The sequence below is a fragment of the Rhinopithecus roxellana genome, chromosome 12 (assembly GCF_007565055.1).
Source record: "Rhinopithecus roxellana isolate Shanxi Qingling chromosome 12, ASM756505v1, whole genome shotgun sequence".
Classification (NCBI taxonomy): Eukaryota; Metazoa; Chordata; class Mammalia; order Primates; family Cercopithecidae; genus Rhinopithecus; species Rhinopithecus roxellana.
Genome location: NC_044560.1, coordinates 4,643,834 through 4,657,339, shown reverse-complemented (window position 1 = coordinate 4,657,339; position 13,506 = coordinate 4,643,834). Strand labels below are relative to the sequence as shown.

General features: G+C 38.8%; 1 protein-coding gene across 7 annotated transcripts in view; it reads left to right on the top strand.

The window, feature by feature from the left end:
- Positions 1 to 13,506, top strand: part of KIF1B (kinesin family member 1B) — a 180,382-nt gene that overhangs the window by 60,010 nt on the left and 106,866 nt on the right. For 4 of the 7 annotated variants that reach the window (XM_030912835.1, XM_030912837.1, XM_010364168.2 and 1 more), the window contains 7 exons: positions 459 to 570; positions 3,826 to 3,903; positions 4,598 to 4,663; positions 7,984 to 8,059; positions 8,884 to 8,962; positions 10,581 to 10,723; positions 11,679 to 11,720. In XM_030912835.1, coding sequence (XP_030768695.1) covers positions 459 to 570; positions 3,826 to 3,903; positions 4,598 to 4,663; positions 7,984 to 8,059; positions 8,884 to 8,962; positions 10,581 to 10,723; positions 11,679 to 11,720 — 596 coding nt within the window. The remainder of the gene's footprint in view (positions 1 to 458; positions 571 to 3,825; positions 3,904 to 4,597; positions 4,664 to 7,983; positions 8,060 to 8,883; positions 8,963 to 10,580; positions 10,724 to 11,678; positions 11,721 to 13,506) is intronic. The other 3 variants (XM_030912838.1, XM_030912836.1, XM_030912840.1) reach the window with 1 other exon arrangement.

Here is a 13,506-nt window from a genome sequence, read left to right as displayed (position 1 = left end):
TGTGCTGTAACAGTGAGGGCTTCACCGTGTTGGGTTAAGTATCTTTCTTCCATCTAAACAGTGCATTACTGAAACATGTTAGAGCTCTGGTTAAGTTTTACTCTTAGGTTTTCATCAAGTCATGGTAAAATGTTAGTTACCATGTATATATGTGGCTATGGTAGTAATTGATTCTGGAATAAATGAGCACCAATAAAGAATAAAAATTAAATGCTTCATTGGTTTCTAAAGGGATAGCTGGAGTATGAAAAATGATTCTGATGGGGTGCCTTTGGAACTTGATGGGCTCACAAATAAGGCAGTATTGAGAGCAGTTGTGTAAGTGACAGTCTTGCAATCTGTGAATAAGTTTAAGACTGTTGCTTGTGATTGTTATGCTTATAATGTGGAGCCTGCTGTCCATTTCAACTCTCATCTAAGAATTCCATTGTCACGTGGTCACCTTTATGTTTATTTAGGACAGTGGCAGCTACGAACATGAATGAAACAAGTAGCCGTTCCCACGCTGTGTTTACGATTGTTTTCACCCAGAAGAAACACGATAATGAGACCAACCTTTCCACTGAGAAGGTAGGAGAACTTCAGTCTGTAGGCTTGAGTTGTGAAGGATGGAGATTTTGAGAAGTCCCTTTTGTTGCTCTCTGCTTTTTGTGGAAGGCTGAGTGTTGGGGGGTGCTCTTTTACTTGATGGAGGGTGTTTTATAGCCTCTGCTTATCATTTTTCTTCCACCCTACACCAGTTTTCTGTATAGATTCTTAAATGAAGTTGCAAGATAGAGAATAGAGTTAGGAAAAAAACAATACAGGAGTTTGGGTCTCAAAAACTACTCGATACAAGACATTTAAGCAGTCTTATGGGAGAAAGTTCTTTCTTTTCTTCTTCTTGACTGAACCTTTTTATTATTACCATGTTAGTTGCCTTTGGTATGTGTTTTTTTTTTTTTTTTTTGAGCTATGATACTGTTATAGTGGGATTAAATGTTTAAGCAAATTATATGTTTTATTCCTGGAAAGTAACTCCACAACAGTTCTGATGTTCTTCAAATACCTTTCTTGCTTATTGATTTTTCATTTTCTATAGTGGTTAAATGTCACAGACTTTAGAGTTAGATTGTTGCTTTGAATTCTTATTCTGCCACTCTTCAGCTATGTTACTTTGCGCAAACTACTTAACCTCTTTGTTCCTCAGTTTCCCCATCCATAACAGCCTGATAGGATTGTTAAAAGAATTACATGTTAATATAGGTTAAGTGCATACAATAATGTCTGGCACAGAGTAGCCACTCAGTAATATCAATCTTACTGTTATTGTTAGTAGTAAAAAATTTATGTTAAATACTACTCTATCTACGTTCCTAAGAAGGATGCAACTGGATTTTTAAACTTGAAGTTAGGTTTATTGTACTGGCAATTATGAAAGATCCTTTGCCTTATAAAATGAGTACTTTAGATACCACTGTCACCAATTATTAGAATCACCTTTTATTTGTTGACTTATTTCTAGCTGAAAATGATTTTTAAAAATATACTCCTGCTAGGCTGGGCACAGTGGCTCACGCCTGTAATCCCAGCACTTTGGGAGGCCAAGGTGGGCAGATCAGGAGGTCAGGAGTTCAGGTCCAGCCTGGCCAGCATGGTGAAACCTTGTCTCTACTAAAAATACAAAAAAATTGGCTGGGTGTGGTGGTGCATGCCTGTGGTCCCAGCTGTTCAAGAGGCTGAGGCAGGAGAATCGCTTGAACCCGGGAGGCAGAGGTTGCAGTCAGCTGAGATCATGCCATCGCACTCCAGCATGGGTGACAGAGCGAGACTCTGTCTCAAAAAGAAAAACAAAAAAACAAAAAACTCCTGCTGGGCACCGTGGCTCACACTTGTAATCCAAGCACTTCGGGAGTTTGAGGCGGGAGGATCACCTGAGGTCAGGAGTTCAAGACCAGCCTGGTCAACATGGTGAAACCCAGTCTCTACTAAAAATACAAAAAATTAGCTGGTCATGGTGGTGTGTGCCAGTAATCCCAGCTACTCCAGAGGCTGAGGCAGGAGAATCGCTTGAACCTGGGAGGCGGAGAGTGCAGTGAGCTGAGGTCGTGCCATTGCACTTCAGCCTGGGTGATAAGAGCGAAACTTCATCTCAAAAAAAAAAACAACAAAATTCTTATGTAGGTGATCAAATAACTTGCTTAGCCAGAGGTTATAATGTTAGTGCTATTTATTAGTTAGTATTTATCTGAATGCCAGCAAAGAACATTGTATATAAAAATGTTTTTTGCCCTTCTCCCATGATGTCAAATCTACAAAATTAATGTTAATCCCATAATCATAGCTTTCCTGGTAGTCCATTTTGGATACTTTTGTCTAAACTTTCCTGAAGCTTTATTTTTTTACAACTTTATTGAGGTATTATTGAAGTATACAGTAAATGGCACATATTTAAAGTGTAAAATTTGGTCAGTTTTGACATATTTGTGTACCTGTGAAACTAGTGCCACAATCCAGATAATGATAATTTCTATTATTCTCAAAAGTTGCCTCATACCTGTTTGTAGTCTTTCTCTATATCCCTTCTACGGCAATCCCTGGGCAGTTCCGGACCTGCCTTTTGTCAGTGTATATTAGTTTACATTTTCTAGAATTTTATATAAATGGAATCATAGAGTATGTACTGTTTTTTGTTTGGAGTCTTTCACTTAGCATAGTGATTTTGAGATTCATCTATGTTGTTGTGTTTATCAGTAGTTCCTTTTCATTGTTGATGAGTGTTGCATTATACAGATACACCACCGTTTATTAATTCAACTGTTGATGGACTTTTAAACTATTCCCAGTTTTTGATTATTACAAATGAAGCTGCTGTGAACATTTGTGTACAAGTCTTTGTGTGGACATTTGATTTTGTTCTCTTGGTAAATGCTTAGGAACAGGATGATTGAGTCTTATTGTAGCTCCTTAAGAAATGTCAAGTCCGGGCGTGGCGACTCACACCTGTAATCCTAGCACTATGGGAGGCTGAGGCGGGTGGATCATGAGGTCAGGAGTTTGAGACCAGCCTGGTCCACATGGCGAAACCCCGTCTGTACTAAAAATACAAAAAGAAAAAATTAGCTGGACGTGGTGGTGGGCACCTGTAAGCTCAGCTACTCAGGAGGCTGAGGCAAGAGAGTCGTTTGAACCCAGGAGGTGGCGGTTGCAGTGAGCCAAGATCGCTCCATTGCACTCCAGCCTGGGTGGGGGTGACAGAGCGAGACTCTGTCTCAAAAAAAAAAAAAAAAAAAAAAAGGAATATCAAACTGTTTCCAAAGTGATTGTACCATTTTACATTCCCACCAGCAATATGTGAGAGTTCCAGTTGCTTAAAGCTTCATTTTTAGTATGCCATTTAATGAGTTGATGAGTTTTACTTATTTTTATAACATACTCTAGTAAACTATGTCATGTTTATCCTAAAGTTACTTTTTTTGAATCGTGAAAATTGCTATGAATTTTGTGCTTGCTCTTTTTTTTCTAATTAAAAAAAATTTATTTTTTTAAGACACAGGGTCTTCTATGTTGCCAGTCTGGAGTGTAGTAGACAGCTTTGAACTCCTGGGCTCAAAGGAGCTTCCCGAGTAGCTGGGACTTCAGGCGTGTGCCACTGCGCCTGCTGTGTGTGCTGTTTCAACTGACTCTGATAGATGTTGTCTTGATCTTTTTGTGCCATATTTAAAAGCTCTAATACTTTTAGTTTTCTCCATACCTTAATCTTTTAAAAAGCATTCTGCCTCTAAATATTTCCTGCCTCTATCTTGCTTATTTTTGAATTGCCCCCATGTTATTGTTCTTTATCAGGTCAGTAAAATCAGCTTGGTGGATCTAGCAGGAAGTGAACGAGCCGATTCAACTGGTGCCAAAGGGACTCGATTAAAGGTATTTATTTTAGCAAATAAATGGCCTGATCAATAAATGTTCTGTACCATGGGACAGCAAACCATGGCCACCACCTGTTTTTGTAAATAAAATTTTATTGAAACACAGCTACATACATTTGTTTATGTATTGTCTATGGCTGCTTTTGCACTGCAATGGCAGTGTCGTGACAGAGACCATGTGGCCCCCAAAACCTAAAATAATTTGTATCTGTCCTTTTATGGAAAAATTTTGCCGACTCCTGATCTGTAACTTCAATGGAAGGATAAGTTATCTAACTAAATAGTTAGGGAGGACATCATAGTCAGGGTGAGAGTTGAATTGCATTTTAAGGAACAGGCAGAATTTGGCTAGATGGAATTAAGAGATGGCAATGGGAATAGGATATACAGTATTCAGATGTGAGAACAGAAGTTTCATGTTGATGAGTTGAGGGAAGAAGGCTGCACACATCTGTAAACTTTTGGAGCACAAACATCTTGAAGATACTTTAGGACTGTCAGTTAGGCCTGTGGTCTCAGCATGTTATTATCAAGTGGAGAAGAGGACAGATTGAGGACTAAAGGTTGTTTTTAGAACTTGTAATAATAAAGAAATATGCTAGCATATGGCAAATCATGTTTTATGTTGTATATGATATGGCAGTAGTGGAAATTCTTCATCATCATTCTTTCATGTTTGGTATTTATTTTAGGAAGGAGCAAATATTAATAAGTCTCTTACAACTCTGGGCAAAGTCATTTCAGCCTTGGCTGAGGTGGTAAGTTTTATACTTCATTATAAGGGGAGTTGTGTCTGTTCAGCAAATACACTTGATGATATTTTATGATTGTTTATGAAGGCTGCCCTTTTGTGGCCCTTTCTGTAATCTTGCCTTTCTCCTTTTAGAGCTTTTCAGATAAGATGCCAGGTATAAAACAGTTTGACTTTGTACTACAAGTAAAAGAGACTAAGGAGAACAAAAGTAAATACAGATCTGTAAAAACTAGAGCAAACACCTTAAGGTTTGACTGATTTTTTTGAGCCTTGTTTTATGTCTATCACAAAAACCAAGTCGATTTATTGTCTCTTCTTTTCCTGTGTAATGTTTTCTGAGTAGGATGCAGTATCTTTTGGAGTATTTTGAGCAGTTTGGCTTTGGTGAATGCTGTTGATTTGAGAGCCAGTAGTAGGTTTTTTTGTTTTGTTTTTTTTCCCAATAGTTTTGTTCTTTTCCTACTCCTTAATGGTAGAACAGTAAAGCTAAAACAAAAACTCTCTTTTTTTAATTAGGGGCTTCATTGCCTACATTATTTAAATTAGTCATTGTGTGTTCTAGTTTAGTTTAAAACCTCATTTTAATTGCCAAGAATTATGAAATGCTTTCCTGCTTGCCTTGGAGAAGTCGTAATCTATGACATGAAATTTAAACAAAATTTCATTTTCTACTTGGAGGCTTATCCTGTGTTCTTGTTTTCTCTTTTAAATGCTTTCACCTGTAGGATAACTGCACTAGCAAGGTATGGTGGGGATTGGTAGAGATAAACTAGAATTGACTTTTATGTTTTAAATCTTCACCAGGATGTATGGTGACATAAGTGGGAATGGAACCTTCAAAAATCTTTTCATCATTTGTTTTCTGGCTCTGGAATTTAGAGTGGCTGTAAATTTAGAGTGACCACAAATCATGAGATTTCACACCAAAATTAATTTATAGAACATGATATGCTTTGGAGAAGGAATTAAGAATAAAGGAACAATGCCGGGCATGGTGGCTTATGCCTGTAATCCCAGCACTTTGGGGGGCTGAGGCGGGCGGATCATTTGAGGTCAGAAGTTCGAGACCAGTCTGGCCAACATGGTGAAACCCCATCTCTACTAAAAATACAAAAATTAAGTGGGCGCGGTGGCGCATGCCCTTAGTATCCCAACTGTTCACAGGTTTTAAACTGAGGTTTTAGGCCTCAAGGATTACATAGTGGAATGAAAGTTTGTTCCACTAATCTGAATGACCGAAAGGCTTAATTCTCCCTTCAGGTCTGTGCAATCTAAAATTGAACCTGCTATTGGAAATGACTTTCTGATTGGTGGATTATGTGTCTGTGGGTAGAGTGGAATGAGATGATGTGGACATATTTGATAAGAGATGCTTCTTGCCTACTCCCTTACCTCCTCAAAAAAACAAAAAATAAACAAAAAAAAAACCCACAAACCCCACAAGACCAGCCACTAAGAGGCCAGCCACGTAGTACTCGTTTTCTGAATAGAAAAAGTGCTTGTGCAGATAGTAGGATCATCCTTAGCTTAACCTTGGATTATACCAGGACTGGATTTTAAAACTGCTGATTTGCTGGAGCGGTGTTTATCAGTGAGGCCCTGCCTTTCCCCTTAGTAACTTCTTTTTTTTTTTTTTTTTTTGGAGACCGAGTCTCACACTGTTGCCCAGGCGGAGGTACAGTGGCACGATCTCGGCTCACTGCAACCTCCACCTTCTGGGTTCAAGCGATTCTCCTGCCTCAGCCTCCCAAGTAGCTGAGATTACAGGCGCCTGCCACCACCCCTGGCTAATTTTTTGTATTTTTAGTAGAAACGGGGTTTCATCATGTTGGCCAGGCTGGTCTTGAACTCCTGACCTCAAGTGATCCACCCGCCTTGGCCTTCCAAAGTGCTAGGATTGCAGGCATGAGCCACTGTGCCCGGCCTCCCCTTAGTAGCTTCTTAAAGTGTCACAATGCAGTAATCAGGCAGCATATATTTGAATAGCTGTTACCTGTAAAGCATTTGCATTAATTTTTACTTTTAGAAAATATAATTTTTTTTTTCATTTCAGCACTGCCTTTTCATTGGTGCTTTTTGCTTTATCCTGTGGTAATAAGAAGGATCATGAAGAAAGCGGGATAAGTAGACTTAATAGAACATTCACCTTTCTAAATTAGCAAATCATATCACTTTCTTAGACCTTTTTACTTTTAGTCTTTGCTTTAATAATTGGATTATTTTTGGCATAATTTCCTTTCAAAGAGACCAAACGAGTATTATTTTTCAAGAGTTACTAGATTTGGCGAGGCGCCGGGTCTCACACCTGTAATCCTAGCACTTTGGGAGGCCGAGGCGGGCGGATTACAAGGTCAGGAGATTGAGACCACGGTGAAACCCCGTCTCTACTAAAAAATATAAAAAATTAGCCGGGCAGGGTGGCGGGCGCCTGTAGTCCCAGCTACTCAGGAGGCTGAGGTAGGAGAATGGTGTGAACCTGGGAGGTGGAGCTTGCAGTGAGCCGAGGTGGCGCCACTGCACTCCAGAGCAAGATTCCGTCTCAAAAAAAAAAAAAAAAAAGGAGTTGCTAGATTTGCAACAACCCACCCAATGACATGGTGGTTGGCCAAGTAAATTCACTAACTAGATGACTTGTTCCAACACATCCAACCTGGAATGCACAGGATTAGTATTCTCCCCTCTGCAAAAATAAAAATTGAGGATGGAGTATTAGATGATGTTAGGGAATTATTATTTATTTTGGTAAGTGTGATAATGGTCTTGTGGCTTTTTTTTTTTTTTTTTTTTTTTTTTAAATGACCTTTTCCTTCACAGTAAGAAAAAGAAAAAAATGATATGGACAGGATATTAGGTGATAGTATTGTGTTGACGTTAATTTTTTGAACTTGGTCGTTGTTTTCTGTGTAAGACAATGTTCTTATATGCTGAAGTGTTTAGGGGTAAATGGAGATGAGGTCTGCAACTGACTTCAGAATGGGTCAGGAAAATAAAAAGTTGTAGAAAAGTGTTTGGGGGATAATTGAAAGATGATTGGCAGAGTATTGATAATGGTTGAAGCTGCATGTTGGGTATGGTAGCTCATTATGCCGCTCTCTCAGCTGTTGAATATGTTACACAGTTTTCAAAATAAAATGTAAAATGAAAAAATTATCTTATTGCTGAGTTTTTGGTATTGTGAAGAATTGAAACTATGAATGATAAACTTCCACAGTGTTGGGGTTGTACTGTAATTTCATTTACTTGGGAATTTTAGACTGATTTGCCTTTCTTGGGAATTTTTTTCCCTAACAAAAAATGCTAAGACCATTCCTTTCCCTTTAATAGAGTAAAAAGAAGAAGAAAACGGATTTTATTCCCTACAGGGATTCTGTACTTACTTGGCTCCTTCGAGAAAATTTAGGTATGTTGACCACTGGTGAAAAGTAGTTATCTTTTTCACTTTGATTATCTTTTGTGGTTAATTGTCCTATGTCTGTTTTGGAGACAAATAATCTCTAGATATTCATGTTACTACTTGAGTGTTCCTTGCCTGCTTTCATTTTTACTCCTAATTTCAGCTGGTTGGATTCCCTTGGTTTTAAGCCAGGGTGTACTCCCCTATCTCATTTACTTCAGGGCATGAACTGTGTAATTGTCTTCCCAACTCCCCATACCTGCTTCAGATTATTGCTCTTTCTTCAAAGTTATTTCAAAAATCCATGCTCCTCTGAGGTGCACAAAATGAGACATTGCCAACCCTTATTCCTCCTCATTGCTGATGTTTTCAGACCTTCGAATCACTGTTCTTCATTCACTTCTCCTACTTTTTTGTTTGTTTTTTTTTTTTTTTGAGATGGAGTCTCGCTGTCTTGCCCAGGCTGGAATGCAGTGGTGCAATCTTGGCTCACTGCAACCTCCGCCTCCCGGGTTCAAGCAGTTCTCCTGCCTCAGCCTCCCGAGTAGCTGGGATTATAGGCACACACCACCATGCCTAGCTAACTTTTTTGTACTTTTAGTAGAGACAGGATTGCGCCATGTTGGCCAGGCTCGTCTTGAACTCCTGACCTCAGGTGATCCGCCTGCCTGGGTGAAAGAGTGAGACTCCCTCTCAAAAAAAAAAAAAAAAGAAATTTGACATTAAATCTTAGGATTTGAGATCGCAACCTCAGATTTGACACATTCCATGAAATTTTTCTTTCTTTTAAAATGAGTGTGACTTGAGATACTCGTGATTAATCTTTTTAGGTGGCAATTCTCGGACTGCAATGGTTGCTGCTCTGAGCCCCGCGGATATCAACTATGATGAGACTTTGAGCACTCTGAGGTACTTTCTTTTGATCTCAGTAGCAACATAGACTACATTGCCATCAGATGTCATTTTGTGATACCATGGATGTTTTTATGCTGTCTGGGTAGTTATTTATGTAAATAATGTTCCTTTCCTCTCATAACAGGGAAAACTTAGGGAAAAAGTGATTTGTATTATAAATAGAATTTACCTCTTTATGGTTTTCTGTTTCATTGGGAAAGGTATGAACTTTTTATTTTTTTATCCCTTACAGATTCCTAGGTAAGGCAGGAACTTTTTCATAGGAAAGATTTTTAAATTGCTCAAGTGAGATTTTTGGGTAACTTTTAGATAATAGTGACATTTTCTTATAATATTCATTTCTATAAAAAGAAGTGCCACCCTGCTTGTAGTGTTTGTTGTTATAGAAATGCTGAAGTCGGCTGGGCATTGTGGCCCCCACCTGTAATCCCAGCACTTTGGGAGGCCAAGGTGGGTGGATCACTTGAGGTCAGGAGTTTGAGACCAGCCTGGCCAACATGGTGAAACCCTGTCTTTACTAAAAATACAAAAATGAGCTGGGCGTGGTGCCATGCACCTGTAATCCTAACTACTCGGGAGGCTGAGGCAGGAGAATCACTTGAACCTGGGAGGCGGAGGTTGCAGTGAGCCGAGATGGCGCCACTGCACTCTAGCCTGGAGACAGAGCAAGACTCTGTCTCAAAAAAAAAAAAAAAGAAAAAAGAAAAAAGAAAAAAAAGAAATGCTGAAGTCATAATAAGTAATAAAAATTATAGGAATATGTAGCAATATTAAAAAATTACCAACATAGCCAGGTGCAGTGGTGTGTACCTGTAGTCCCAGCTATTTGGAAAGCTGAGGCAGGAGGATCACTTGAGCACAGGAGTTTGAGGCCAGCCTAGGCAACATAGTGAGACTCTGTCTCTTAAAAAAAAAAAAAAAATTACGCAACAGAAGGTTCGTGAGAAGTTTTTTTTGTTTTTTAGTTTTTGTTTTTGAGATGGAATCTTTTGCTGTGTGGCCCAAGCTGGAGTGCAGTGGCAAGATTGTAGCTCACTGCAGCCTCAGACATCTGGGCTCGCGTGATCCTCCTACTTCAGCCTCCCAAGTAGCTAAAACTACAGGCGCATGCCACTAGGCCTGGCTGATTTTTAAAAATTTCTCGTAGGGATCGGGGGTCTTGTTATGTTACTCAGGCTGGTTTCAAATTCCTGACCTCATGTGGTCCTCCCCACTTGACCTCCAAAAGTGTTGGGATTACAGGTGTGAGCTGCCTCCTGAGGCCTATTTTTTATGTATGAGTAGGTTTCATTACTTTAGTCTGGAACTCTCTACCCTTCTTCCATGAAAGACACTTGATATAATGGAGTGAATACTATACAGTCTCATAAGTTGGGTTTAAGTCCTCTCGCTGTTATTTATTTCCATTGTGATCTTGCACAAATCACTTAAATTCATCTGAGCCTTTTTCTTCATCTTTAATAGGTACTATAAAGCTTTATACAGATGTATTATTATCAAGGCTCATAAAATGTAAACACTCAGGATATTTGATTTAGAAATAATAGTATGTTACTTATGAGAAGTAGAACATATGAGAAATGACAAGAATGAATTTTCTTTTTGGATCTAGATATGCAGATCGTGCAAAACAAATTAAATGCAATGCTGTTATCAATGAGGACCCCAATGCCAAACTGGTTCGTGAATTAAAGGAGGAGGTGACACGGCTGAAGGACCTTCTTCGTGCTCAGGGCCTGGGAGATATTATTGATAGTAAGTGAATTAAGGATCATTACAAAATCTAATCCTTTCTTCTTCAAGTTTCTTATTCAGTGTTCTTATATTTAATAAACTTCAAGTTAAGGAACATGATGAAGCTAAATGGTAGTGAAAATGTTTTTTGTTTTTTGTTTTTCTTAAGAAACTCAATGGAAATGATCTCTAGATTCCTTTATATAGCATATACCAGGCTATCCATTTGAACTCATGAAATTAGTTTTTAAATCACAAATATGTCGCTAGTATTTTTGTTAGAATTCTGTTTTAGATCAGCAATGAAGTTTATTTGGAATTTTAAACCTGTTATCACTGAGCAGTTAATTACTTCATAGAAATGTTATTTGAAATTTTGGGTTTTGTTTCATGGGTTACTCTGGATTAGTGTAGTGGCAGTAATACAAGAAATGCACCGTTCAAGCCTACCTTCAGATAAGATTCTCCTTTGAATGGCCCCCTCCTCCTGTAAAATGATGGATTGCCCCCTGTGGTCTATGAACATATGAAGGGGAAAAGTTCAATTCCTATGAAGTTCAAGAACTACACTTCCAGAGAATATTGTTTTACAATGTTGTATGAAAATGTATCTTAAAAAAATCTCATGATGTGCCTATACAATAGCTTATTCAGAAGTTCTCTAAAGTGAGTAAAATGGATTATTCATATATGAATATAGGTTGGTTTTAGTAAAGCATATTTTTATTTTTTGAGTGTAAAATTAATATTATATTCCTTAAAGTTCTAATAAGATTTTCAAGGCCTCTTCTGGTTTAATTCTTCTTATTGATTAGAGTCTGAGTTTAGATGAATACCATTTGTAAAAATGATACCATATTCTAAATATTAACTTTCTCATCTCCCCAAATGCCAAAAAATGCTCTGTTCCCTCTCTGTGTCACTGCTGAACCTGAACTTTGACCCTTCTCGTATTTTCCCTCCTGCTTACCTTCAGTTGATCCATTGATCGATGATTACTCTGGAAGTGGAAGCAAATGTGTGTATTTCACATATTGGTTATTTCCAGTACTCTGACTTGCTAATCTGCCTCTGCTGGATCAGCCTTAAAATGAGCTTTGCATGCCAGCAATCCTTACAGAGAAATCCCAGACAGAGCATAGTATAGAATCAGAAATAATCCTATTTTTGCCCTTCCTCATTTAGCAAACTAATTTTTGCTGAATTTCAGTTTGTGGCTTGAGTGAAGTAGAAAGGCTTGAGAATCTCTTGCTGCTTCTACTCTTCAGTTTTTCCCAGTGTGATTAAATTAAATCCAAAAATCACAGATGATGATAGCAACTGGCACTTACTAATTGTGCATAATATGCCAGGCCCTATTCTAGGCACCTTGAATATAGTCTCTTTTAATTCTGTTAATGGCTCTGAAAATGTTCGTTATGTCCATTTTACCAATAATCATTTTCAGTCCGCAAAACTATCTATGATTGAAGAGCTCTGTAAATGTTGGGCTGAGACTCATGGGAGCTTGTGCTAAGTTGCTTTTCTCCATATCTTGGGCCTCAGATGATTAGATAAATATTTTTTCCTTTTTTTTTTTTGAGACTGTCTGACTCTGTCACCCAAGCTGGAGTGTAATGATGTGATCATGGCCCACTGCAAGCTTGAACTCTTGGGCTCAAGTGATCTTTCCATCTCAGCCTCTTGAGTATCCGAGACTACAGTTGTTCGCCACCACGCCTGGCTGATTTTTTGATTTTTTGTTTGTAGAGATGGGGGTCTCGCTATGTTTCCCAGGCTGGTCTGGAACCCCTGGCCTCAAGCAGTCCTCCTGTCTCGGCTTCCCAAAGTGCTAGGATTACAGATGTGAGCCACCACACCCAGCCTTTCCTCTTTTCATAAGTCACAAATTAAAATAACTTAGGTGTCTAAAATGACTCAAACATTTTTAAAGAATCACATGAACCTTGTTATTGTCTCCATATATATCTTAAGTTGGTGAGGAAATTATTTCTTACCCTTTTAAGGTAATTCATCAAGAAATTGTTATCTTAGAAGAAAAATATCTTGATTTTGGGGTTAATTTTTAGATTCGTACTGAGTTATTTCTTTTTTTTTTTATCTTTTCTTTTTTTTCTTTCTTTCTTTTGAGATGGAGTCTTGCTTTGTCACCAGGCTGGAGTGCGGTGGTGGGCTCTCGGCTCACTGCAACTTCCTCTGCCTGAGTTCAAGCAATTTCTTCTGCCTCAGCCTCCCGAGTAGCTGGGACTACAGGCACACACCACCACGCCCAGCTTATTTTTATATTTTTAATAGAGACGGGATTTCACCATGTCGGCCAGGATGGTCTCGATCTCTTGACCTCGTGATCCTCCTGCCTTGGCCTCCCAAAGTGCTGGGATTATAGGCAAGAGCCACTGAGCCCGGCCACCTGAGTTATTTCTACAGTAAGGCATGTAATGAGGCTTGGCAGACAGTGAGAAAATGCATAGGAGAAACCACATATAGCCCTGGCTGTGGTTATGAGGTTAGGGCTTAAAGACACTATAATGTCCTGATACAGAAGTGACTCTTGGACTGCAGCAGCTCTGTCTGAGATTTCCAAAGCTCAGCGATACTGATGTGGAAAAGGTGCCTTCTTCTTTTTGCTTTTGTGCTCAAGGTGTTGCTGCTGCCAGCTTGTTGCCTACCTCTTAGCAGCTGCGGCATTTCCTGAAACACCATGCATGACTAAGTTTTAATTCTGTATTCCTGAGGGAAAGCAGCCCTGACTACTTCTCAATTTCCATTTTGATTTAATTCTCTTAATTCCTTGTAGGGCTTGC